General features: G+C 42.1%; 1 protein-coding gene across 3 annotated transcripts in view; it reads right to left on the bottom strand.

The window, feature by feature from the left end:
• Positions 1 to 14,020: 14,020 nt before the first annotated feature.
• Positions 14,021 to 26,086, bottom strand: part of EML4 (EMAP like 4) — a 146,856-nt gene continuing 134,790 nt past the window's right edge. For all 3 annotated transcript variants that reach the window (XM_059469538.1, XM_059469537.1, XM_059469536.1), the window contains 4 exons: positions 23,130 to 23,217; positions 21,779 to 21,877; positions 17,325 to 17,455; positions 14,021 to 16,856 (listed from right to left, as the gene is read on the bottom strand). In XM_059469538.1, the coding sequence (XP_059325521.1) occupies positions 16,392 to 16,856; positions 17,325 to 17,455; positions 21,779 to 21,877; positions 23,130 to 23,217 (783 nt within the window). In that variant the 3' untranslated portion in view covers positions 14,021 to 16,391. The remainder of the gene's footprint in view (positions 16,857 to 17,324; positions 17,456 to 21,778; positions 21,878 to 23,129; positions 23,218 to 26,086) is intronic.

The following is a 26,086-nucleotide window of genomic DNA, read 5'->3' as shown; positions in this document are numbered from 1 at the left end:
CATATTATTAACCCCACCAAACACCACACTGGTTTCTCAATAGCAAGGGCAGTGATTGGCACTGTTAGGAGAAGGGCATGGATCTCATTTCCACCCTGCCCTCTCATCCAGTGGACATTAGAGAGGCTTTACAATCTAGTTAAAATTCCCCTCCTTTCACAACATGGGTGCCTATCCCGGCAACTTGCTGGTGAATTTAATCTCTTTTTGTTGTTGTGATTGCTGAAATGTTTACCAAACTCCAAAACTAAAGCAAACTAATTTAGATTATAGCAGAGTGCCACCTAGTGCTAAGCAGGTTTGATTTCAAAAGGCCTGCTCTTATCTGTAAGAAAATATTGACTGGAAATTAATTCTTCAGTTGTACTGGCAGTGTAAGAAACCCTCTATTAGATCATAATGAATAATAAAAGAGTCTGTACTAATTATGTTCTTTGCAAAGTTGACAAGGCTCTGCCACTAGCACTCTCTGCTGTTGTAGGTGAGTGCATTTTCTCAGTCATATGTGCCCTCCATGGCTTGACTTTTTGTCCCACCAAGAGACAATCTAAACCCCTGGCTGAAGTGAGCACATCACACCAGCCAGGAATATTTTCATATATTACAGATGAAAGGCATTTACTGGCCACAGCAAACACCAACCAAAGTATTTCTATGTCCCACAACTCCCTGAGGAGACATGAGGTGAAAACTCTGCCTGTGGGCTCTCAGAATGGTAAAGGACACAAGCAGAGATGAGAGGGACGAAGGTTTTCACTCCTTAAATGCATTTACTGGTGTTCCAAAGGGATGTATTAGGCTGGCAGAGTGTGGGAGCAGGAAGAAATTCCCTGATAGTTCCAACAGAGATTAGACATTTCCTACTGTTAAGCTAGAGAAAGCATTTCCCTGGCTAGGATGATGTTCCCATGCTGTAGATTTTATTCTCTGAGACCAACAAAGGAAAAATTACGTGGGCTGCTTTTTTTTTTTTAATTTCCTAACACACCCAACAACAGGTGTTTTGTAAAATGAGATTTCCCAGAAAACGATAGCCAGAGTACAGAAATTTCAGTCGCTTCTCTGGTGAGTGCTATATGTGGTAATGAACAACTGGCTCAGACAGACTTGGGGTGGAGCACAGATATTCCCAGGAAAACACAGTCTGAGGTAAAGTCTATTTGCTGCTCACTTCTGCCTTCTTCCTTGGGTGTGTTTGAGAAAAAGTTGAGATTAACTGACAATTATTGCCAAATCCACAGCCTATATTTAGGCTAATAGAAATGGGCAGAATGGAGCAAGAAATAATGAATTATTCTGAATTACCATTCCAGTTCTTCTCTCATCCTGTTCAGTGCTTTCTGACTCCAGCAAAGTCACAAAACTCATTGTCACCGTTGGCCTTTGGAGCCCATCGTAATTTACAAGTAAATATAAAAGTTATCAAATCTTTCTGGTTTACAGGACAAACAAGACTTCATGGCTGCTTAGTAACTATTTCTAAATATGAAAAATACACCCTTGCAGAACACAATTTCATGAGGGGTTTGGTTGGTATTTTTGTTAAAAGCAGTTGAGTTTGAGAGGAATGAAACACAACAGTGTTAGAAATTTGAACCCTTTTGTGCTGTGCAACTGCTGTAGGAGCAAAGGGAACTACTTTCCTCGTGTGACAACCAGAAGCCATCTGCTCTCACCCAAAAGCCTCAAAAGATGACAGAAGTGCCACTGCACTGAGGCAATGCCCATTTTTAACCTGTGCAAGAACTTGGTGCAAGCCCAGCAGAACATCGGCAGGATGTGGGGATGCCCTGAGGCCAGTGGCCTTGGCAAGACTTGCTCATAATCACACTTTTGATGCTTGAAGCAGGTCCTACTGCAGCCTTTCCCACCACATAAAGCTCAGGACAGGAGGTTCCAGCCAGCAAAACTGTTGTGCACTCTCACACCCTTTCATACTGCAGTCTGTGTGACAGAGCTCCTACCCCATGAACAATGGGAGTTCCCTACCTTTTACATCTTAAAAATCAGAAGTCCTTGCCACTGTCATGTTTTCTGAAAAATCCCTTCACCAGGATTTCTTCTCCTGGGAAGCTGAGAAGCCTCAGAAGAGAATGAAAACAACAATTTTCTGATTGCTTCTCCTGTGTTTTGCTGCTCTGGAATGTGGTCTGGAGATTGTTTACCAACAGGTGCATGTTTGATTGGTTTCCTGTGAATTGTTTTTACTTAATGACCAATCACCATCAGCTGTGTCCGACTCTGAGGAGTCAGTCACGAGTTTTTCATTATCATTCTTGTTAAGCCTTCTGTCCACATCCTTTCTCTTTCTTTAGTATAGTTTTAGTATAGCATTCTTTTAATAGAATATAATATCATAAAATAATAAATAAGTCTTCTGAGAACATTCCTCATCTCTCACCTTGTCCTGGGGACCCTCACAAACACCTCAAGTCCCCTCACTCCAAACCTATAACAATAATTAAGACAAAAAATGAACTGTGGCTGATTCTAATTCACATATATATATATATATATATATATATATATATACAAAAGGCAAGGATGCACTCCCCCAGCATTTCAGGATTATCCCAGCCTGTATCTGTCACTAACCTCAGCAGTCCATAATCTCCAGCACGCTGCAAGAAATGAAACCTCCACAGCTGGTTCAGCTCTCTGGTCCTGCAAACCTCGCTTGAGGCAGAGAGAGGATTAACTCCATCCTTGTTAGAGCAATACTCAAAAAGCTCCCTTTCCTCTTACAGGGTGCCCAGACAGAGGCAAAGTGAAGTGCTGCTCTTCACACATTCCCTGTTTTTTTCTGGGACTGAGCACACATCAGCCCAAGTGCAACAGGTGCCACGAGCTCTTTCACCATGTGAAATTCTGTCCCATGTGCTGGTGTGCCACAGAGAAACATGTGCATCTCTCCAAGTGTGCAAAGATCACCACAAAACCTATTTTTATATGTTTCAAAACACATCAGATAACATTTACCTACATATACAGTCTGGCAAGGCAGCACACCTATAGAACTTTTCTTCTTTCTTGGGGTCACCAAATGTGGTGGTGTTCGCAGGGGTCTTAGGAGGAGGGAAGAGACGAGAATCTTGACTCTGTGTTTCAGAAGATTTATTATTTTATGATATATATTATATTAGAAGAAAATTATGTACTAAAACTATACTAAAAATAGAAGAAAAAAATTCATCAGAAAGCAAGCAAAGAATAGAAAAGAATGATAACAAAACCTTGTGACTCTCAGAGAGTCCGAGCCAGCTAGCTGTGATTAGCCATTAATTAAAAGCAACCAACATAAACCAATCAAAAATGCACTTGTTGCATTCCACAGCAACTGATAACTATTGTTTTTCTTTTCCTCTGAAGCTTCTCAAGAGAAAAATCCTAGCAAAGGGGTTTTTCAGAGAATGTCATGGTGACACACACCTGTTGCATAGAAGTGAGGTGCCCCCATGGTGCACACAGGGAAACACACACGGGTGAAGCCTGTTTTCCCCACTGAGGGAAGCTGCCCATGGGGAGCAGCACTCTGGCATCTCCAGCCTCCATCCAAGCTGTCTCCCCCAGCACAGCACTGCCATGGGCTCTCCTGAGGTGCCATTTCACACGGACAGACTCCTTGTTTGAGCTGTGACTCGGGTTTAACACAAGCTCAGCTGCCTGCCCAGGGCTCTGGTTTAAGAAACCACTCTCCATTAGGAAGCTTCTGTTCTAACCAAGGACCTTTAAAACCAATCCAGCAAACATCAAGGAGTCCCATATTACAAAACTGCCCAGACAAAACAAAGGGACTGGGCCCAAATTCCCTGCCTGCCAATGGAACCCTCCTCCTTGGGATATTGCATTTGAGCTGCTCCCAGTGAAACGCAGCGCTCAGCTGTAAAATATTTTCTTTTTGGCAGCTCCCAATCTTGTTCCAAAGGCACATGTGAAATGCATTCCTGGGTAATCTTGGAGTGAAGTGGGCCAGATGGTAGCAGTCAGATGTGACCCAATTCTTCTTAAGCTCTCATATTTTCATAAATGTGTGCTTAAACCCCTCTCCCACAACATCTATGTATTTCAGACCTTTTTTTGAGGCAGCTGCAGGCACACACAGAGCTGTCACCTTCTGGCAGCCTTGGGGGTGAAGGAGCTGTGCACATCTGTAATGGAACAAACCATCCCATTTCAGTTTTTATCCCACTTCCCATGGATCAAGGGGATATCAGGCAGCCTCCTGCTTGAAGGAGGGTGAGGGAGCGGAAATACTTTCTTCAGACTTTACTGAAAGGAAACAGATAAAAGAGGGATGGGGGAGGAAACTGGTTCCATTTGTTATATCAGCTGGAGGGGAGGGAATGGCTATCCAAATGGCTGAGGGAATGGCTGTAGAGCATTTTAGCTAAAGGCTTAGGCTTGTTTTTCCCAGCAAGACTTTAAAATGCCTGATTTTTGTCCAATTAAACTTGCGTGCAGGCCCTCCCCTCCTTCCGGAGGGTTTCCTTTTGCTTCTTATTTTATTTTTGCTTATCTAGCACAGGCATCTGAGTCATATCCCTGGTGTCTAAGTGTTTCAACACTGACTGCAGTGTGGCAGAGCTCAGGGTGAGCCACGTGGCTCCCAGTAAAACCCATTGTCACAGGAGGATCACCTCCGAGGGCAGGGCAAGGAAAAGCCTCGCCAGCCCAGATGGCAGCTGCCAAACAGGGCTAGGCTGGTCCTGGCTCTGCTCCCTGCAGGACTCCTCACTCATCCTAACAGCAGTTTTAGGATGGCAGGCCTGATTTCACATGTCCATGCAGATAGACCCTTTCATAAACCTTTTACAGTTTTTCAGGGCTGTTCTCTCTGAGAAGAAACTTATTAGTACTCAGTCATTACTACCTCACATAGCCACGGTTCCTACAGAAAATAAACCAGTTAATTCTCTAACAAGTCTGTTGTTCCCAGCTGAGGAGAAGCAGAGTGAGAGCTGTCAAAATGGCTTTTCTGCCCATCAGAAAAGCACAGCAAATGAATGGATTCAAGGCTCCCTCCTTTAGCCTTAGCTAGAAATTTTATAGGTGCAGTGCATTAAGAAGAAAAATCTGTGTTCAGCAGGTATCTACAGCTTACCCTGGCAATGAGGCCCGTGGAAGGTCTGTGTCTGGATTTTGCATTTGATAGGAGAGGGGATGTCAGCCAAGAGAGCCCATGCACACCTCTCCTGTGCCCTAGAGCCTGGCACCAGCATGGTCCTCCCTGCTGGGACACCCCTGCACAGCCAGCAGCACCTGCCTGGTTGGACAGCCACAGGCACATCTCACTCAATTTATAAGGTGCAGCCTTCCTCCTTCAGTGGAAAAGCTGAATGGAGGCAACTTGTTGAGCAGAAGCATATTGCATAAAGGAAGATGCAAAGCGACACAAACATCTCGTCCCGCATGGTGGAGGATCAGTCTGAGCAGCTGGATTTGGGTTCCAAGGCAGAGCTCAGGCTCCCTGGAGGTGGCTGGGAGCAGCTGCTCACCATGGCAGGGCTCACAGTGCACACACAGAAACCAACTCTGGCAGTGAGAGGCACAACCTGGGGATCCCACACCTGCATCTCACCAGTGCAGTGGGTTTGCATGGCCTGCAAGGAACTGCAACTGCAGCTGTTTGGTCTGGAGAAAAGAAAGCTCAGTGAGGACCTTATCACTCTCTATAATCATTCTCTATAATCTCTCTCTATTTCCCTAAAGGAGGTTGTAGTGAGGTGAGGTCTGGACTCTTCTCCCAGGAAACCAGTGGCAGGACAAGAGGAGAAGGCCTTGAGTTGTGCCAGGGAAGGTTTAGATTGGAAATGAGGAAAAATTCATTCACTGAAAGAACTGCCAGGCATTGGAACAGGCTGCCCAGAGAGGTGGTGGAGTCACCATCCCTAGAGGTACTTACAAGATGTCTAGATGAGGCACTCAGAGACATGGTTTAGTGGTGGACTTGCAGCTAATGGTTGGACTCAATAATCTTAGAGGTCTTCTCCAAACTCAGTGATTCCATAGGTCTAGGATTTAATACATTGCTGAAGGTATTTTTTTGAAATTTCTCTTGTCCTTTGCAGTTTCTTGGCAAAGCTTGTTGCAATGCAGAGATTGAGCTGGAGAGAAGTGCTTGCTCAGAAGCCAATGTGGCAACAAGACACTGCCAGTGCTAACAGGGTACCCATGGCATTCCTTCCCAGAAAGTGAGCAGCTCACCTGAGAGACCAGCTACATCAAAATACAACTTGCTAATTTAGAAATATCCAATTAAAAAAAAATACTCAAGCCAGCACCACCACCAAAGAACAGCATTGCCAAAACCCCATTTCTAAATGTTCTTGAAAGGCAAAATCCTATTTTCGCACAGTCACTGTTTACTCTGGTGAAAAAGAGAAAGAAATGCCTTTTTGGCCACTGCCCAAAAGATAGAGAGATCCCGATAACTGATACCATTCACCACTGAGTCAAAGTTTTGGCAGAGATAATATAATCAGTTTCTACCTGCAGCAAGTTAAAATACCAGATGTTCTGCAAGTGAATGAGAAATAAAAAATACAAAACTACATGCAGAACACGATATATTTTTGGAAAATGTTTTCCAAGTTAAAACGTAACTGTGCAGCACTGCTTAGTTTCAGTGTTAGTACAAGCCTACAGAGCCAACTTAGGTAATCACAGTTGTGACAAAGGCAATGTAAATGAATCCAAGTATTTCACCAAGAATGGGGAAACTCTGATTTAAAACATTTCTGAAATGTCTTTGTATAAATTTCTGCAAAGCTGCAACATTTTCCAAGCTATCCATTATCTCCAACAAGAGGTACAAAATTGTCTTATTGCATTTCCTCCTGTTATCAGTGGGTACAGGTAATTCCCAGGTCTAAGCTGGGAGGTGTGAGCATCTTTCCACCCAGGGAGATTTTCACCTTCTGGTAAGAGAGCAGCACAGGCAGCCATCAGCCCAGCTCCAGTTTGTACCAAGCTGGTGCTTAGAGATGAGTGAGGGACACTGGAATACAGCTGGAAAACCAGGATGGTCACACACAGAATGCCCAGGATCTCATGGGTGAAGGCAACCTGCATAGCCTGTGTCACAGATGGGGTGTTCAGGGGAACACTGGATGCACAAATTGAAAAACAGGAATATGTGTTTCCTTTAAGGGCAGTGGTCAAATTTACCACTCTTAGTTTCTGTATATTAAGGAAAGTGCTATTGCAGAGCCACAGAATATGTGAGGGAGGGGAGATATTTGAAACCTTGGATAGAAAAGGCAATGAAATCCAAGCCTCCCACAGGGTGCAGGGAAGGTGAGGGTATACTCTCTGAGGAACAGAGGGCTTGTATCCACAGACTGACCCCACAAGCTTTTTTTTTTTAATATAATAGATATAAGGATAGATATAAGGAAAATCCTTTAGGAAAGTCTGCCTTGTAACAGGTTTTGACAAAATATTGCCTTGCATTTGTCCTATTGCCTCTTCTCTTCTAGAAGAAAACCTTTTGAAAGGTCAGATTCTTGTAGTTTAGAGAATGAGAATCACAAATCCACCATCTAGCCTGAAATGCACTGTAGTGCTGAGCACACTTCTTTGCCAAGAGGAGTAGGATGACCCATCCAGGCAAATCCTTCCCCTTTTACAGCTTTCTCCCTCCTTTCAGTTTTCAAATTATTATGTTTTTTAAGAAACACAAAATTATCTCCTAGGACATATTCCCTTGAACCAACCCCACTCTCTATGCCAGTGTTTGGAAACCACTGGTCTGTTAGGATTAAGAAAACCAGTGGTGCATTCTCCTCCTCCTTTGTATCATCCTATTTCCTTCTCATAATCAACTCTTGGAGTCACCTTTCCACTTCAAACTTAGGTTTGTGCCTGTCACTATTTTTAATGGTAGATTAGAATTTGCCTAGTGTGAAACTTCCATATTCGTGATAAGAAGGGGAGGTTCTTTTTCCAAATGAATGTCAACAAAAAGCTGCAAGTTCCCATGCAGGACTACAGGTCAGGGGCCAAGAACTGAAATTACATTAATTTTATATATATATATATATGTATATATATATATACACACACATGGGCAGTGGTTGCTGCACGTGAATCAAAGAGAAGCAAGCATCAGCATTACTCAGCCAAAGGAAGTACTTAAGGGGAACAAGTTTAATCATCACACCTAAATACCTGCAGCAGAAAGGGTGTGCCTGTACTGCACTGGGCATTTAGTTGGTACCACTGTTTTGATGAGCTTTTTCGCACAACCACAGCCAGTAACTGTGGAGCCTCACTCCTGCAATGTTTCATCTCCTGCTCCATCACCTGTAGCTGACTGATTCTGGATCACAGGACAGAACAATGGTGCACTTTACTGCTGTTTAAATGGGGCTCTGCCCTGAAAATCACTCTGAGCAGAAACTCCTCGAGAACTACTGGGAAGAAACCTCCTGAAGGGCCTTTGAAAATGTGGAGGAAGAATGCAAAACAAACAAATCAGGATAAGGGTGACAAAAGGGTCGCATGTTGGGCTGATCAAAACCTTGCTTATTACTCTGCACACATGATACTCATTCCCTCTGTTCCACGGACATTCCATTCAATTTTCCATATTTTACAGCAACGTGGCACATCAGATGTGCAGCAGGACCATGTGCACAGAGCACAGCACCCCCAGGCCAAGCTCTTTGCACACACAGCCCCATGCAGATGCATCCAGCCTGAAACTCATAAGCCGATTCCCATGATTTCCAGTGAGACAAGTTTTCAATTCAGCAAAAAGCTGGACTGTCAGCTAAGCCATTTATGGCAGCTCTCCCCATCTGCAGCCCTTCCCCCTGTGCACAAACCCTCCTTCTGCTCGTTGCTGCAGAGCTCTGATCAGTTCCCACAGGCTGATTCTGGGGAGACAGTGCTTGCAGCGGGAGATATTATAATTGGCAATAATTCAGGACCCAAAAATGGGACACAGGCCATAGTTCCCCTTGATCTTTCCTTACAGCACAGCTAAGCCAGAATTTCTATCACGCTATCTGTGACATTAAAATCTCTGATGTTGGTCAGGCTCCAAAGTGATGGGGGGAACTTAAGAGTAAACTTTCCAGTCAAACCTGCGTCAGTCTTTGTGTCAAAGTGTTCCTTCACTCATTTCCAGTCAAACAGATTTAAATCCGTGGAGGAATGAAGGAAAAAAAAATAAAATCAAAGCAGTAAATGAGAAGGCTGCATACCAAATCCTCTCCTTTCCCTTTCTGAGAAATTTATGGATTGCAATAGCCTGCATGCTGTGGCTAAACTGCAAATACTCCAGGAGAAAGCCATCCAAGGAAGTGAAACTGCTGCAGGAACACCACCTGGGTTGGCAATGAAGATGGCAAGGCTCACCAAGACACATGACCTTGTCAGCATTCCATGGAATGGGGGGTGGAAGAGTCTGCACAGCCACCTCCTGCCACTCCCAAAGGGGTACAGAGGAGCCCATGGACACAGCCTTGGATCTTCCATCAGGATACACAGCAGCCCATGGACACAGCCAGCCCTTGGAGCCTCCATAAGGATACAGAACAGCCCATGGACACAGCCAGCCCTTGGAGACTCCAAGTGCAGCATCAGCACAGGGAAACATCACCTGGGCAGCTGAAGCCTTAGTCAAAAGCTTCTGAAGACACGAGTCCTAGGCATGCTGAAGCTGTTCCCCTCTTTGCTGATAGGGAGAATGACTCTGATTTAATTGCTGGAAATAACCTTACGGTTGTCCTATTCTTAAGAGAGAAAAAAACATTCTGAAATGTTATGTATAATTGAAGGAAAATCTATCAGAGCAAGAGGTCTACTCGGAGAAATGTGTTTCAGAGGTACAACCTTAGGAAGGCCACTGAGAGAGCAATTTGGAAGATAGCTATTCAAGCAGTTTGTGTTTTTGGTTTTGTCTTTTTCCCTAGAGAATTATTGAGTCTAATACAAAATACTCCAACATAAGCAGAATTTCTACGAACACCCCCACAAAATATAATGTAAGCATATCCATATGGTCCTGGCAAAGGGTGGAATGGACATCTGTCTTGAAAAATCCCTCATAGGTATGCTTTTTTGAAAGTTTAAAATGCTCCACATCTGTTTCCTTCCCAGCTGGCAGAAAACCCATGGAACTGCAGATCTCCTGATTTGTGAATCAATCTAAAAATGCATTACAACTTTTGACATAAGAAACACGGCTTTGCACGCTCAATTGACATTTCATTTTCCCTTTGCCAGACTTGGGGTAAATGGGATCCTTTCAGAAGCCCTGTCTATACAACAGCCATTTCACATTAAACAGGCACGAAAAATCTCTGTTTAGCATTAGCACTGGAGGACACCTGTGTCTGGACAAGATGTTGCCTCTCCCTCTGCTCTCCATTCTGTGTTGTCTGGCTCTTAGAGTAAAAATTCCAATCAACACAATGCTGAAAACAAGGTTTTCCACAGAAATTCTGCCCAGGGTAGGGTCTGTAGCAGCAGAGAAAAGAGAGTGCCCACCGATAGAGGGGTACTGCTCATACCCACTCTGGAGCAGAGGAAAGGCAGCAAGAGCAGCTTTGGCATACAGGGAGTGGGCAGCTCTGTGCACACACATCACAGCTCTGTTTGCTGTCAGATGGAAAACTTTTTGCCTGCTCTGCTAAAGCCAAAATCTTTGGTTATAATTTTGTCTGTTTCTGGGGGTTTTTGCCTTGTTTTCCTGAGCTATGAGGTGAGCCCCCAGGCCTCTCTGATGTAGCAACAACACCAAGGTTAGCTCCAAGTTCCTTTTACTTAGGAAATACATAGTTTTGTAAGTTCTCAGCTCCATTGTCAGTGTCCCCCCAACAACAGAGACACTCATTGTCAGAGTACAGAATTCCAGGAATTTTTATATGTACATCCAAATAGCATTTGAAGCTGTATCCATTGTCTGATGCACACAGCCTATGACTTTCCTCTTCTGTGATTTTCCTGCATGCAGCTGTAGGTGCACAGCAGGGTGTGAACAGACTTAAAAAGGAAGAATACTATTGCCAGTGCAAGGACTGAACTGTGAGGGGGGAGAGCTGTGGAGGGGGATAAAAAGGGGACACACACACAGATACAGATGCTAAGTGGATTGACAAGAGAGCATTTAAAGGAAGCTGAGAGAACTCTGAAGCAGCCCTAAAAGCAAATGTCTCCTCTTGCTTGCAGCCTGGGAGGACAGCGATGTAGGCAGGGTGAGGAGCCTTGTGCTGTGTGACAGAGGATTCAGAGCAAGGTCAGCTGGCAACACAAGCAATGCCCAACAGAAACATGGCACTGCTGGAACATCCACAGAGGGAACAGAGCAGACCAGGAGCTCTCTGGAGCACTGGGCTCACCAGACAAAAGCATGTTCTAGAGTTAGGAACCTAAAGACACTTCTCAAAAGATAAAGCTGGGACAAGGTAACTGACCATGATTCCAACAGCCTACAGGAACTTACAGAAAGTTGTTTGTTTTTTTTTTTACAAGGAACCAACAAGTGTGGTGGTTACCTGAGAGCAAAAATAGTGTGACCCACACAGAGCTACACAGCAGAGGCTGCTGACAAGGGACAGCCCTGCTAGAGAATTAGTGAGAGCTGGGAAGTGTCCAGAGGCCCCCTACTGAAAAGGATACTGGGCTGTAAAAATCACAAGGACATACATATCCCTTAAAGATGTAGGCTGCTAGTAGATTTTGGTTCCCTGGAAAAACTTTTTGAAAGAAAGCTGTTTTCTAGAATAATTTGTTAAAAGTAAAACTCAGCAAAAATCTTCATAAACTTCCTTCCTCAAACCCACCTTTTAATCAGGCAGTACATCCAACAGAAGTGAAAAGTTTTTATAGACTTTAGCACACAGACAAAAACTAGAAGAAGGAAATTTGGGGTGTGTGGTGGGGAACCAGCATAGGAAACAGCTCTGGTAAAACCAGTTCCACCACTGCCCCTCCTCTCCCAATCCTCTTGCCTTACCATTCTGTTGAGAAGTGCTCCTAAACCTTCTTAATTAACTGTGAAGTCACCCGCATCTGCATTTCAAGCCAGAAAAAAAAAAAAAAAGGCCTAGAGCACCCATATCCATTATCCATTTGATGACTGCATACATGTATCTGCACACAAAGCCACCCCATGCGTGTTAAATACATTAAAATGTGTACACTGGCCAGGGTTCTACAGGGTATAATCCTACTGTAAGCAGTTTTTAATTCTCAGTTGATTAAAGTATTAGTACATAAAACATCTGTCAGAAATAAAGATTAGGCAATGGGCTTGGACTTGTTCAGGAGGAAAGCAAACATGCAGCACAAATATCACTCAAGTAAAATCCACCTCATGTAACAGTAACCCTTCCACTGCCAGGAGCCCACATTTTATTAGCATGAGTCTGTGGAAATGAGAATTTTTTGGTTGTCTGGTTTGGCCAAGACTAAATCTCACAAGGACATTCTACTTACTTCATCCTGACTCAACTGAAATACTCCACTGAAGGAAACACCTTATGCAGTGAAGTACAAAGTAGAAAACACAGCATGTTGTTCAGTGTAGACTAATCAATATAACAATCCAAATAAAATTTTTGTTCATTTTCATAGACAAAATCAGAACTATTGCTTTCTAGGGATGACTAAAAAAGTAAGCAGCTAGACCGTGAGATGCATCATATACAAAAACAAGTACTTGTTATTTATATAACAAATAATATATAGATGAGAATTCCAGCCAGATGAAACCAAAGAAAATCATCACTCACCACTACCCAGCCTGTTCCTCACCTATCCTGAAGATTCCATGGAGAAAATAAAACCCCATATGGATATGTGGTTATATTCACAAAACCCAGTATCACTTTATCTGATTCACCCATATGGATGCAGAAATCCATAAGCATGGCACTCTTTAACTTTCCAGTGTTTTACTATGAAACCATACAAACATTTTATTATGGACATTAAGTTTTCCATCCTGCAGTTATAGTTTTATGCTTCAGGAGTGCTTCCACCCCGAACTTCATCTCCACAGCACAAACACCATCACTGCAGCTCTGAAGTGACAGCAGCTGCTGCTGTCCCAGGTGAGCAGAGTGGGCACCTGGAAGCCATGTCCCAGCTGCATCACTAAGGAGGACTCAAACACAAGCTCACCTGCTCTTCAGGGAGACTCCTTACTGAGAATCCCAAGAGAGGAGGCAGCAAAAGCCTTGAGCTGGAGAAAAAGGGAGCAGAGCATAGAAAAGCTCAGCACTCCACAGCTGCAGGTGTGCTGGGGACAGCACAGCATGACCTCGGGACATCTGCTTGTTGTTCGTGGCAGAACATTCTCCTGGTGTCAGCATTCTCCAGACAATTTGGTGGAAAAGAAGAGTCAAGGTTTCCAGCACCACTCAGGGTGGTAATGGTGTTTGTTTGCTTTTCCTTTAAGTGAGGATAAACATGAGGTATTTGTCTTCCTTGCAGCTTTCTTCCTTCTGGTACTCACCCTCCCCTTTTGCAAAGGGCAGAAACCAGATGCAAGAAATGGAATGATTCAAAGCCTTTGAAAAGACGGAATCTCACGCACAAGAATATTGCGATGTTCTGCACCTGCAGCTGGACAGAGACTATGAGGAATGGGGAAACATTGGGGTATTTAATACATTATAGCCAAAGTAAGTTTGTACTTCTCTCCTGACTTCCAGAAGAAAGCTTCTGGGCAGAACCCTGGAAGGAAGACTGCACTTTGCAGCAGGACAAAAATCTGTCTGTAACACTGCCACTCATCAATTACCAACAGAAGGATAATGCCAGCTGTTCATGAAAAAGGGAAATGTCATAGAACTCATGAGACATAAACAAGAGCAATATTCAGATCTTACAATAGTATACATGATGCTGAGTTAATTTATTTTTAGACAGTCTGGGAGGTTATCAAAAAAGCACACATTGAGAAAGTTCTTTCAAAATCACAAACCCAGACACTGCAACTGTGATGGCAGCATCCACTTTATGTACAGAAGGAACCAGAACAGATATGGAGAAAGACACTGCAATATTTTATTTTGATTATTTTATTTTTTAATCTTCAAAGTTTTCTGCCTCAAGACAGGAATGCATGATAGATAGAAATGGCTCAAACATCTTCACATGAAACACTCTTAATCATAATTCATTCACAATTATTTTTCTAAAACATCTACAGTTACATAATCCCATTTCCATCCATTATCACAGATTTAATTATTTGTTAAACAGTAGTTGCCAGCAATTGAAAGCTGTAAGGCTTTTTGCATATTAGTAGAGTCTTCTGAACTATACAAGAATATCACAACTCTAACTCTCACTTACATGGCAACCCCAGGTGACAGATGTTCCAAAGAGAAATGTGTTGCTTATGTGGAGTTAATAAAAATGACAGAGAGCTCTCTGTGCCTCGTTAGCTCTACTATCCCTTCTCCATTACTAAAGATTATTTTCTAAACCTACAGCATATTCCTCATTTGTAACCAAGAACTTTGATGAGCTGATGAACTTTACCTTCCACTGCTGCTATTTGGCAGATTTGCAAGTCAGGCATACTAGAGCTCTCCAGTAAAACTCTATGTACAGAGCACAGTTTAAACAGATGGGTTGCTTGGAATCCATATCTCCCTCCATCTGAAGGGAACTACTTTGAGGTTCTCTGGAACTGTTGTAAACAAGAGGATATTTTTTTTCCTATATATATATATGTGTGTATACATATATTTATATATTTTATATATAAATGTTCTAAATGTCCTTTGGGAGTCCATTTGTTTTTATCTTTCCAAATGATGACTAAATACCTGATCTGTAGCATTTCTCCTGAGAAGATACTAGAAAGGGAATGACAGTTTTGATGCACTTTGGAATGGCACAATCACGTAAACGTTTGCACAATTAAGACTTATGAACTCATCCAAAGTTTCTAAACATGATATTCTAACTAAGAACTAAAATACCAGCACAACGCAGCAAGTTAAAAAAAAGAAAATTCTATGTAATCAAAATATAAACAAGTACATAGGAAATGGATATCTGCCAGTAAATCTATATCTTTTTTAAAGTAGGAAATGTATGCACTTAAGAAAAAAATGTAGCTATCTGACAAACTTTGTAAAAAAAAGTACTTTCCAAATGCATAACAAATGCCAAGATATCCCGTAACTGGCCAGGTATAGCCACATGAGAGCTCCATGGCTTACAGCAACCTGGGGAGGGGTGGGGTGGAAATAAAATCACAAAAACAATAGATAAGCAAGTCTAGGGAAAACAAAAAAAATCACATCATCATCATCATCATCTAAATTACTGTATGCTTATATCACAACTGCTAAAGGAGCCAGGGGAAAAAAAGAAAGTAGAGATTGCAGTTTAATGATTTTTAAGAATTACCTCTAAAAATTCAGAAGAAAAATCTATCAACTCACTAATTCTAAGCACCAATTTAATAATTTAAGTTCACTGTATTTATATTTTTCATACTAGGGATGGAGCAAGTTCTGATTGAAGGCTTAAAGTTTAACTCTGGAGCCCATCTGACTTCTGTGTTCTTGTCATGCTTCTTCTGCTGTTCACATCAAAGTCACTGTAAAAGATTCTCTCAAGTTTCTGACTTTCAACGCAAGCAATTCTTTGAAGAGACAATTATGTCCTATAGTTTAAGTCAACTTTCAGGTCATGAAAAGTGAAACATGCCAGTATTTGGTTAGTCTGCTAGTTAAGAGTCTGTGAAAATGGAACAGTCGACACCGTTCCTCGACAGGATTTACCTTAGAACTAGCAGCACCCAGGGCAGACCAACTTTGAACACATCCAGACTCCACGAGGAATTAGTAGTGTTAGAAAATTGCATATGTTTTAGATCAAGAAGGCATTGCCATACATGTGGCATTGTTACATTATTTTTCCTCTATTTTTCTCAAGGAAAAACAAAGGAAAACAGCCCTACAAAGAGCTTTTTGGTTGTTTTTTTCATTCTGTTTGTCTTTGCACCTGGAAAAAGCAGCACAGTGCTTCCCAGCTGGAACAGCTCAGCGCTTCCCATCAGCTCAGTTCTTCTGGAAAGCACTTCCACGTAGTTAAGGTGGTCTACTTCAGCTAATTCTCAGAGCTAACCTTTTTTCCAGTATGTATTTCATGCCACTTCCTGACAGCAATTTCAGAACTGAAATGGATCTATAGTAATGTCCACTACTAACCGCGACCAGATCTTGCTACAGACCATCAAGCCAGGCCCTTGGGATGGTTCCACACATTGAACTGAAGCTCAGACTAAAAATCTCACTGAAACTCAAAATCTGGAGTGGTCATGAATCTCAGCTACTCTTCCCTATTTGAACCCTCACCCTTGCAATGAAAGCACGCACACCACGGGGAAACAAGAACCACCTGAGCTGGGAGCACTAGGACAGCGGCGAGTTATCTTGCTGCTCCTCCGTGACCGTGGACTCGCTGTGCTCCTCGCTCAGCTCGTTGGAGGGCTCCTCGTAGCTGGGCTCAGCAGGGTCCAGGCTGCTGCCCTCGCTGTGCTCCTCGCTCTGCTCCTCGCTCTGCTCCGCACACTGCTCCAAGTTGCTCTCCAAGGAAGCCGGAGAGCTGCCAGTTACGCTTTCATTCTGGTTCATTTCGTTAAAAGGCTGGGGCAGATGCGCAGGAGGCTGCACGGCGTTCTCACTGGCAGGGATGGGCACTTTGGTGGCACCGATATCCAGGACAATGTCATTTGGTGGCAGAGTCACCTTCTCCACCAGTTTCCACTGAATAATGCTCATGTCTTTCCCTCCAGTTGAAATCAAGTGACCGTCGCTATGGGTGAAGCTGACGTTTGTCACATGACTGCTGTGAGCGCTGTATTTGTGACTTGGGGCCTGTTGAAAACAAGCAGAAAGATAAATCACATGTTGGCTGGAAGAGCACATGATACGGAAATTTAAAACCACTAATATTTTTGCTTAGCCCTTCAAGAGAGATCTTAGTTCACAAAAGAGTAAGGAATTATATTTATATTAGATTTCCCACAATACTTCCTCTCTTCTTTGCAACTTGGAACAGATTTAGATCTTTATAGAAAAAGTAATGGACCTCACACTAAGGCCAGGAAACACAAAGCATCATGCCTTGTCTCCAGAATTCAAGGATAACAATTGACACTTCTCTTTTAGGTATATATTTTTATATCTATACTGTTTTACACTTTCTATTTTATATGTAAAATTAATGGGGGTACTACTATAAAAGTCGTATTTGCCTGCCAGGCTTCAAAACAACCATGCTGGAAGCAAGGAAAGCTTCAGGCAAGGTAAACAAGCACATGGACTAGACTGGTCTAGACCTACCTTTGGCTTGGAACAGGGATACTGAAAGAGATGGACCTTACAAAAATCATCAGCCACTGCTATCACTTTTCGGTTATGGGATCTGACAAGGGCATTTATGTCTGTCCCATCTGATCCTTCGGGCCAAACTCCTAGGAAAGAGCACAGCAGATATTCAGCAATGGTGGTTTTGGAAACAAATCAACAGACAATTCAGGAACAAAAATAAAATCTATAAAGCTATGAGAAAAGGCAAGATGAACAAAAGGTAAGAAAGAAATTCAGATGGAAAATGGAATGTGTATTGCATTAAATGTCATTAATATTTTGCTAGTCTAATGCTGCTCCCCCAACCCTGTTCTCCCAAACCCTCAGTTTCAGCCAGGATAACATTGTGGGGCTTAACATTTGTTTCCTGTTCAAAATCTCAGTCTTGTTTAAACCTTATCTTTAAATTAAGTTTGCTGCTAAACTGGCAACTCTTAATACTGTATTCATGCACAGACATTTTAAATGCAACAGTGATACTGAAGCACAAGGCAAATCCAGGTACTGCACACTGTGGTCCTACTGGTTTCTTCTGTGGTTTCATTTGTTTGACTTCCTGTACTTTAAATCTTGGTATTTGTGTAATTCAAAGAAGATAACTGATTATTGAAACTCTGCACAGAAACCCAGCCTGGGCAAGTTTCATAGATGTAAGCGCTGTCAAGTGCTTAAGTACAATTCAATATGGTTTTAAGTCAAAAGAATGACACAGATATGTCTAGACAAAAGAATAACAACATTTCCTAGATGAAAAACACTGATCAAATTTGGGATGGGCGAGACTCTAAACAAAATTATTTTAACAAAAGACATTACAGATTTCCATAATAAACCAGACAATTCACATCAGCATGAAAAGCTGAACAAAAGGTAAGCAAGGAATTACAAAATATGCCAAAGGTACCATGTTTTTAAAATCAGATTTGAGTTTCTGATAAGGTCTAGGAGTTAGTTGTAATTTTCCCCCCTCAAATTTCACCCCCACCTCTAAAAACTCTGTGCCCAATTGACCAAGAGGGCTGTTGATTATCAGATATGAAATATCTTCTTCCCTTACAGTTTCTGACTTCAATTAAAAAAATTATGTGCTGTCTACTGTTTTATACAGCACAAGAAGCCAACTCAGAATTGCCTTATCTTCTTGTTTTCAAGCAAAATGGCAAAGAGAGTTCAACTTTAAAGCTGTTTTTTCCAATTTTTCAGTGGGTGGAGTAAGAACTTTATTTTCTCTGAAGGATAACAAAGGAAGCTTGTTAAACTTGTTACAATGCCAATAAGCTACATTGTAGGTAATTTACTAAATAATGACATGAAGTGCTAAGGAAAGTATGCAGAAACATTTTAATTTTCCCACATCAATGAAATAAAAGTGAAAAAATCTATACTATTTAAGAATTTTTAAGTAGTTCAACATGAATGAATTTTACCTTTCCTCATTCGTTCTATATATGAAATACTGTTATCATGTGGGAGTAATAAATGCCTGAAGTTTCAGCTACCACCTTAGGCAGGCTTTGACAAAGAACTATGCAATTTCCTCTTCTTTTTAATTTCCTCTTCTTTTTCATTTAAGATTAAAAGGACTAATATTCAAGATTGAAGCTTTTATTAAACATCTTTTATGTTTGCCAAGCCCTTTAGCAGCTCCAAAGGTAAGGCTGCTTTGTCATAAGACAGCATGATTTGCTTTCAATGCATCAGGCAAGCACGGAAAAAATCCAAGACATTAATATGACTGAGTCCTGAATTCTTAAGATAACTGCAAAAAGTCTTAATAACTGTAAAAATAACAAAACCCCAAAAGTAATAGGACTTTATATAAGGCACAACAGCAGTATTTCATTTTTAACAAATTCTGCTTGACAGCAGTAAGCCTCTCAAAAGAATCTGTTCAGGCAAAACTGTGGGAAATGTGCAGCAAAGCCCAGAGTGACTTCAAGAGTTCGGGGTGCAGAGCGATGACACTGCTGAGCCAACAGTAACATCACTGCCAAAAGGAGTGATGCTGCTCTCATCCACACCACACATTTCCATCCTCCTCCTCCTCCTGCTGACAACACTGTGATGCTTGACCCTATGGCACACTACCCACAGAGCTGAACTGTAAAACACATACCCACAAAATCCAAATCCCACAAACTCAACCCTCTCTCCTGAGCATCAGCAAGCAGCCCCTGGCTTGCTTGGATCCCTGAGCCAGCTGACCCTTGGGTCAAAGCCAGATTAGCAAATGTCTGATAGGTTGGCTAACTGCACTGTCTGATTTAATGGGAAAATACTCCCTTTGTTTCAGATCAAACCACAACTTTAAGATTCTGCAAAGGGTGTCAAACTAGCAGACAATATAAAATTAGGGCATGACGAGTCTTGGCTAGGAAGTTTAAATGTATTCTGTTGTGCTCTGGAATACCATCACATTATCTCTTTATCTATTTCATGCCCAGGTCCTCTGGCATACTGAAGATTTTGAGAGTAGTTGAAGCTAATTAAACTTAATTCAGAGTGGTTGAAATTTGTATTAATCCAAAAGAAAATGCAGACAGGATCAGGAGACCTATCCACTTCCAAAAGCAATAAGTAAAATGGTTTCTCAAAGCAGTGTTTATGGGAGCTGCTCCTGCCCAGCCTGGCCCCAGCCACTAATAACAGCTTCTATCTAACAGCTGTCAAAAAGACAAAGCCAGTGGTCTAGATGTGAGATCAAACTCTCTCTGCACTCCCACATCCCACCTCCTTAGGTCAGGAGTAAAGGATGCTTCTGGGAAAGCCCTGGGAATCAGAGAGCTGCTTATTCTGTCTGCTCTACTACCAAATGTAGTGGTAAAAACTCAGTAGTAACAGTCTGCTACCTCCATGTTTCTGGTAGAATTAAGTACTCTGCAAAAAAATGTAAAATGTTTCAGCTCCAAGCCTATTCCATAAGGAAAACGCAGTCCTTGCAAGGTGTTTTCCTTGTTCCTGGTGAAAGGCATCATATTAGCATCAGAGTTTTGCTTTTCACTTTCTGTGGCCTCTCCTGAATCTTCTGATACTGTTTTAAAAAAGGCTTTTGTGCTGTACTGTTATTGCACTCACAGTAGCAATCAGGAGATGCTTCTGCTTCACAGATCAGCATCAGAGCATCAGGAGATGCTTCTACTTCACTGAGACAGACTGAATAAAAACACCTACAAATACACAGTCTGGTTTACAGTTCTCAGCTTAATGGAAGGCAATATTTTCATCCAACTAGCAATAAGCAACAATATTTAGCTCCAGAAAGAGCACGCTCCTTTTTATTTCTGCTATACACCAAGCTCCAAAGAAATCAGAAATATTTATGCAGTCTATCAATTAGCTTCCTCCTCTGACCCCTTTATTTTTCCTATTCTGTCTCAGATCTTTGGTATCCAAAAAGGAAATCATGCCAGGCTATTAAGCACCAAATGCCCCCCACCCAACCAATATGCCACACAAGTGTGTCAGTGTTAGCCCTCACACCAACCTCAATCCTTTGAGGCTACCTGCTTGTTAAGCACATGACAGCCCTTAAATACACACAAGACATGTCAGAAGCTAGAGAAAGGACTCACACTTCACTGATTTTCTTCTATCCTGCATGTAAACTGGTATTCAAAGTTGACTTCCTAGCTGTGAAGAGAAGATTTGTAGATCTAATCCTCACCTCTAAAGAATTTGCTGATTTATTTGCTTTTTTTATTTCAACCAGAACAGGAGGAGGTGCCTGATCTCAGTGGTGGAATAGAGGCGTTCCCAATCCTGGTCCCAGAACGTCTCTGGGAGGCTGAACCTTACTTTTACACCCCTCACAGAGGAGTTCCTCATTTATGGCCAACAGACCTACCTACAGAAAAAGCAACTTGAACTGTTTTGCCACAGTCTGAAATTAAAAGCAGATCTGTCAGCTTTTTAAAATTGTTTTTGTATATTTTAAAAACAAACTAGTAGGTAGAAATCTGTTCATGCTTTAAAGCATTTTTATTCTTTACAAACAGAGTATATTACTCACCTTTGACTACAGGTATCAAAGCACTATCATAATTGTAATTTATGAACTATAACCTGCACTTGTAACACTCTTGTTCCTGTCCCAAAACAAGGTAAACAAAGGAGAATGCACATGTGCCATATCAGCACTTTAAAATATAAGCCTGTTGCTTCAGTGCCTCCATAACTGGTAGCCTAAAATGACAGTGGGAGAGTCAACCCCCTAACTTCAAGAACTAAACAGAAATCAATTGTACATTGTCTAGAGAACACTTGGTGCACTTTAGCCCAGACAAATACTGTGGTCAGTCACTTTGGGGTGTGATCTCAGCACCATCCCTTAATAATCATTAACAGTGTACTTTCAATGAGAAATTGAAGCAAGCAAAACCACAAAAGTACAGTGTTAGTAGCTTAAAAGCAAGTTAAAGAGTGCTTACCAAACACTTGGAAGCCCAGCACACAAGTGTACGTTGTCCAATCTATATCCTTACAGTCAGAACGATTCCTGATTAGCTTACAGCCACTTGGAATGTCCCCTGTAAAAAAAAAAGTGAATGACGAGTTAGGCAATGCAAAATTTATTTCCCTAAGTGCTCTTTGAAGAGATGCTAATGCAGTAAAAAAATGGAATGAAATTGTAGAGGCAAAGACAGACCAGCACCTTTATAAAATTCCAGATACTTGAAGCTTTACTTGGTTTTTATGAGTCACATCTACTTCTCATTTCCCTCTTCTGATAGCATAATCTCAAAACCACTTCCCTGCAACTTGAGTACCCTGCTACTAACTCTACAAAATGCTTTAATGTAGTCTGTAATATAATCATTTCTTCTTCCTACTAGCTCCACTGATGTGCTAGAATTCAGTAAATCATTCAGGAAGCTGTGTTCTTAGAACAGTGAGCAACTACTGCCAGAGAAGCCTCAGACTGCATGACAACTTTTAACTAGAAAAGGAAAGATTGCATTGCAATACACCGAGCCAGTAATAATGGGTCACGGTTCTTTTCTTCCCTGTACATGAAATTGTAAGCACCAACACTTCCTTTTGACAGACTGCACTATCTAGATTTGAAACCTAACTTGTGACAGGCAGAAAAAATATGTTAAGGTGACAGACATTTAAACTGTTGGTAATTCTTGCCTGTAAAGGGAAAAAAACCAACAATCCTCTTGGACCAAGTTAAAGCCATAAGAAGACAGGAATAAAAGCCCCCAATTAAAAAAAAAAACAATTAATATGCACTACAGAAGCTGAACTTCTGCCATAACCACTATGTGTTACATTCATGTTTTCACATATTAAAAAAAGACAAACACAAAAACATTATCACCACTAACTCATTAAAGTAGCATTACTGCTTTTCTTAGTTTTCACCACCAGCAGCCAAGATAATGTTTCAAACAAGAAACCCCAGCAGAGAACTGTGGCACCAGCCCACTGATTTTATTCCCCCAAAATAACTGGTATTGTTGACACTAATTAGACAACTGTATATATTATTTTCAATCTACAGCCCTTTTGGCCAACATCAAGTTGTAGAGCCACTTGTTCTGTAAATTCTACACTGTTAAACTGATTTATGACCTTGTAAAGAAGTAAGCTATATTTGGCATTGCCATTAGGTAACACACAGCTCTGAATAACATCAAGATATCAGGTTACACAAGTTCAAATCAGTCCCTTTGTCAGTAAGCATTTTGTACAGTCCTGATCAAACACACTTTTCTAAATACTCTGACAGCTAATACATATTTCTGTTTCCAGTGTATTTAATTTCATACTTACAGTATAGTATTTCATAGTCTCCTGAGTTTGACATTATATACTTGTTGTCCGGGGACCAGTCAAGGTGTGTAATATAGCTGGAATGTCCCTGAAGAAGAATGCAGTAACACCAGTGTGAAACACTTGATTTTAATTGAAAGTGAAGCAGAAGTTGCAACCACAGATGGAAGAGCTAACAGCAAAAGAAAAAATAAAATCACCTTCCCACATGCCCCAGGTCAGCTGCAATTCACTTGTGTGCCTTTAAAGGCTCCTTAGTCCCATTGCCACACTCCCTAACAGCTAAACAAACACAGGCTGGGCATCGTGCCTTTCCAGCTCTCCCTTGTAAAGCCTGGCGCTCTTGGTCTCCAGAATGATTTACTCCTAGAAGGCACGATGCTGAAATATGGATGAGCCCCAAATTATACTGGAATTAGGAACATACACATTGCTCCTAATTGCAAAAGGCAAGTAAAGTGCACAGGATCACTTTTAGATCCCAACAAAAAAGTGACAGATAGGATTTCTTTATTTCTCTATCTATTTAAAATAACTTCCATTAAATGCACACTCATGCAAATAACCCTTGCTCATCCTAAAAACTTAGGATACCTTGGTTAAAAACCACCATGCAGAAGTATAAGATCATGGACTGGAGTTACAAGAATACATTTCTAAGCTTCTTGAAAGGCTCTGCACCATGTTAGCACCAGCTTTGAAAGGTGTCTGCCCTACAGGCACTGCTCATGTTTATTAGAAATCAAAACCCTTTGGTCTACATGCTTAGTTATCACTGAGCATACTGAGGGTTCAGCACCTGGCTTTGGTTTGGGGGAAGAAGACAGATGCAGCTGGACAGAGTAGTTTTTCTGCGCACAAACTTCTTTTGAAGTAACTAAGAGTAATCATAACAGTAATAATAAAGCTATGAAAGGCTCCAGAGAAGCCACAGATTTATATAAGGTAGGAATCATGGGCAGGAAATTAATAAAAGTGACATCCATGTCACTCTTCCTCTGGCACCCTTTCATTTCTTCTTAGTGCTCCTTTTCCCCTTGTAAGACCATCTGTTTTCTCTCTCTCATAGTCATTCTGCCAGGAAACAAACTGCCACATTCTTGACTGACAGACATCAATCCATGTTCCTCCCTCAGTGGGCATTATGAACAGGATATTCCTAAGGCCCCCAGAGGGTCTCTTGGCACAGCCTGCAGCAGCCACACCAGGGCCATGCAGAAGCTCTGCACTGGCTGCTGAACCACCCACCACGCCAGCTTCTGCCACAGAGAACTCTAAGAGATCCTGATTACTTCCAGAATTACATGTAGAAATACACCCGTGTCCCATCTCCCTGTTCCCAGGTCCTCTGTGAGAGACTGCAAAAACATTTAGGAGAAAAGTTGGCCTTTATGATTTGTTTACTTATGCAGGAGTCTCTGCCTCAAGCAGAGGAACTGTGTATTGACATAACTGCTCTGCAGTCATGGGTGAGACATATGATACTGACATGCAAACCTGGTACTAAAAAAAAAAGTGCACAATTGGCTGGGATTTTTTTCTCCCTCCCTTCTTTTCCAAGTCTTCCAATTTGCAATCGAACTCCAACATGGAAAAGAATCGGTCAGTCATTTATTAAATCCTGACAGACATTTGGCAGCTGTTAAAATTCCTGGGGCTGGTGGGGGGAGGGAACAAAGCAATTGGCCAGGGGGCTCCAGGCTGCAAAATCCCTTCAGGCAAGTGATCACCATTGTTATCATATTTGCAATAGGAGGATCCCGTTTTCTATTAAAATCCTTCTTTTGTAGCTGGCCACCAATAAGGCAATATTTTACTCTCTCCTTCTCTGTACCTTTATATACAATGAATGATTCATATTACTACCAGCTATGAAAACTATCTGACTAAATGGAAACTCCTTCCTCCATTGGCAGTATTTATCTGTTTCAGACTTCAGTGGTGCAAGGTTCAAAATGCCCACAGCCTCTAGGACAGGCACACTAATCACTTCAGGTTAAGCCTAGTGTACCAAATACTTCAGAGCGGCTATCTGTGTGGCTTTCACCCCACAGCCCTGCGAGTAAATGCCCAGTACTGACTCCTGTTGTGCTGAGGTGTCTCTGATGTAAGGCAAACAGAGACAGCAGCGCTACCCGGGCACTGCTGGAAGTTCTGCCCCAGCCCACACCTTCACACTGCTGACTGCATAGCTGGAGCCCTCAAAAAGCAGCTGCACTAGTCAAAATGGTTGTTTTGGCTCATCTGAAGTTCTGATCACAGCCAACACTATCCCTTGCTGTGGAAACAGGCCCACAGGTCTAGAGACTTGCCTCTCTAGCAGCAGCAGAATGCCTGGCTGTGACTGAGAGGGGATTTAAACCTAACAGCAGGCATACAGCCCTTATGAACCAGCTAATTCTGGTTCAGTAGATAAAATCCTTCTGAAAGAATTCAAATAATGCATTCAAGCTGGAAGAAACAAGCAGAAGTTAACTACCAGGAAGACTGAGTCACACTACTTGGAGGTCACCCGTGAGGCTACCGAATGACAGAACGCCAGAAGGACGCAGTGCCAGGAGAGTGCTCTGGCTCCTGAGCATGCCTGGGTGTCTCCCTGCTTAGCATCAAGCTGGTATGGGCCTGGCAGGGAGCACAGGGGAGGCGCAGGGCAAGTGAAATTGGATCTGCAGCCTCGCAGTGAGCTCTGGCCAGCAGCTCCACATCGCTGCCTTCTGCACCGGCCGGGAGGGGCAGGGAGCTCAGCCCTGACTCAAACCGTGCTGCTGACTTTGTATTCTACATGCAGTCACTCACACTGAAACGAAAAGCAGAACAGAAATCTGCTTTGAAGCTTTGACACTTCTGCCTGGGTGTAACAATGCTCAATTCCCCCACACCAATTTTTATGAATCTCTTTCCTGCCAAGGCAGCTGGGACATCCAGATGTTGGATTAAATTGCAATATGCTCTCTCCA

The sequence above is a fragment of the Ammospiza nelsoni genome, chromosome 3 (genome assembly GCF_027579445.1).
Source record: "Ammospiza nelsoni isolate bAmmNel1 chromosome 3, bAmmNel1.pri, whole genome shotgun sequence".
NCBI lineage: Eukaryota > Metazoa > Chordata > Aves > Passeriformes > Passerellidae > Ammospiza > Ammospiza nelsoni.
This window is presented reverse-complemented; position numbering and strand designations above follow the sequence as displayed.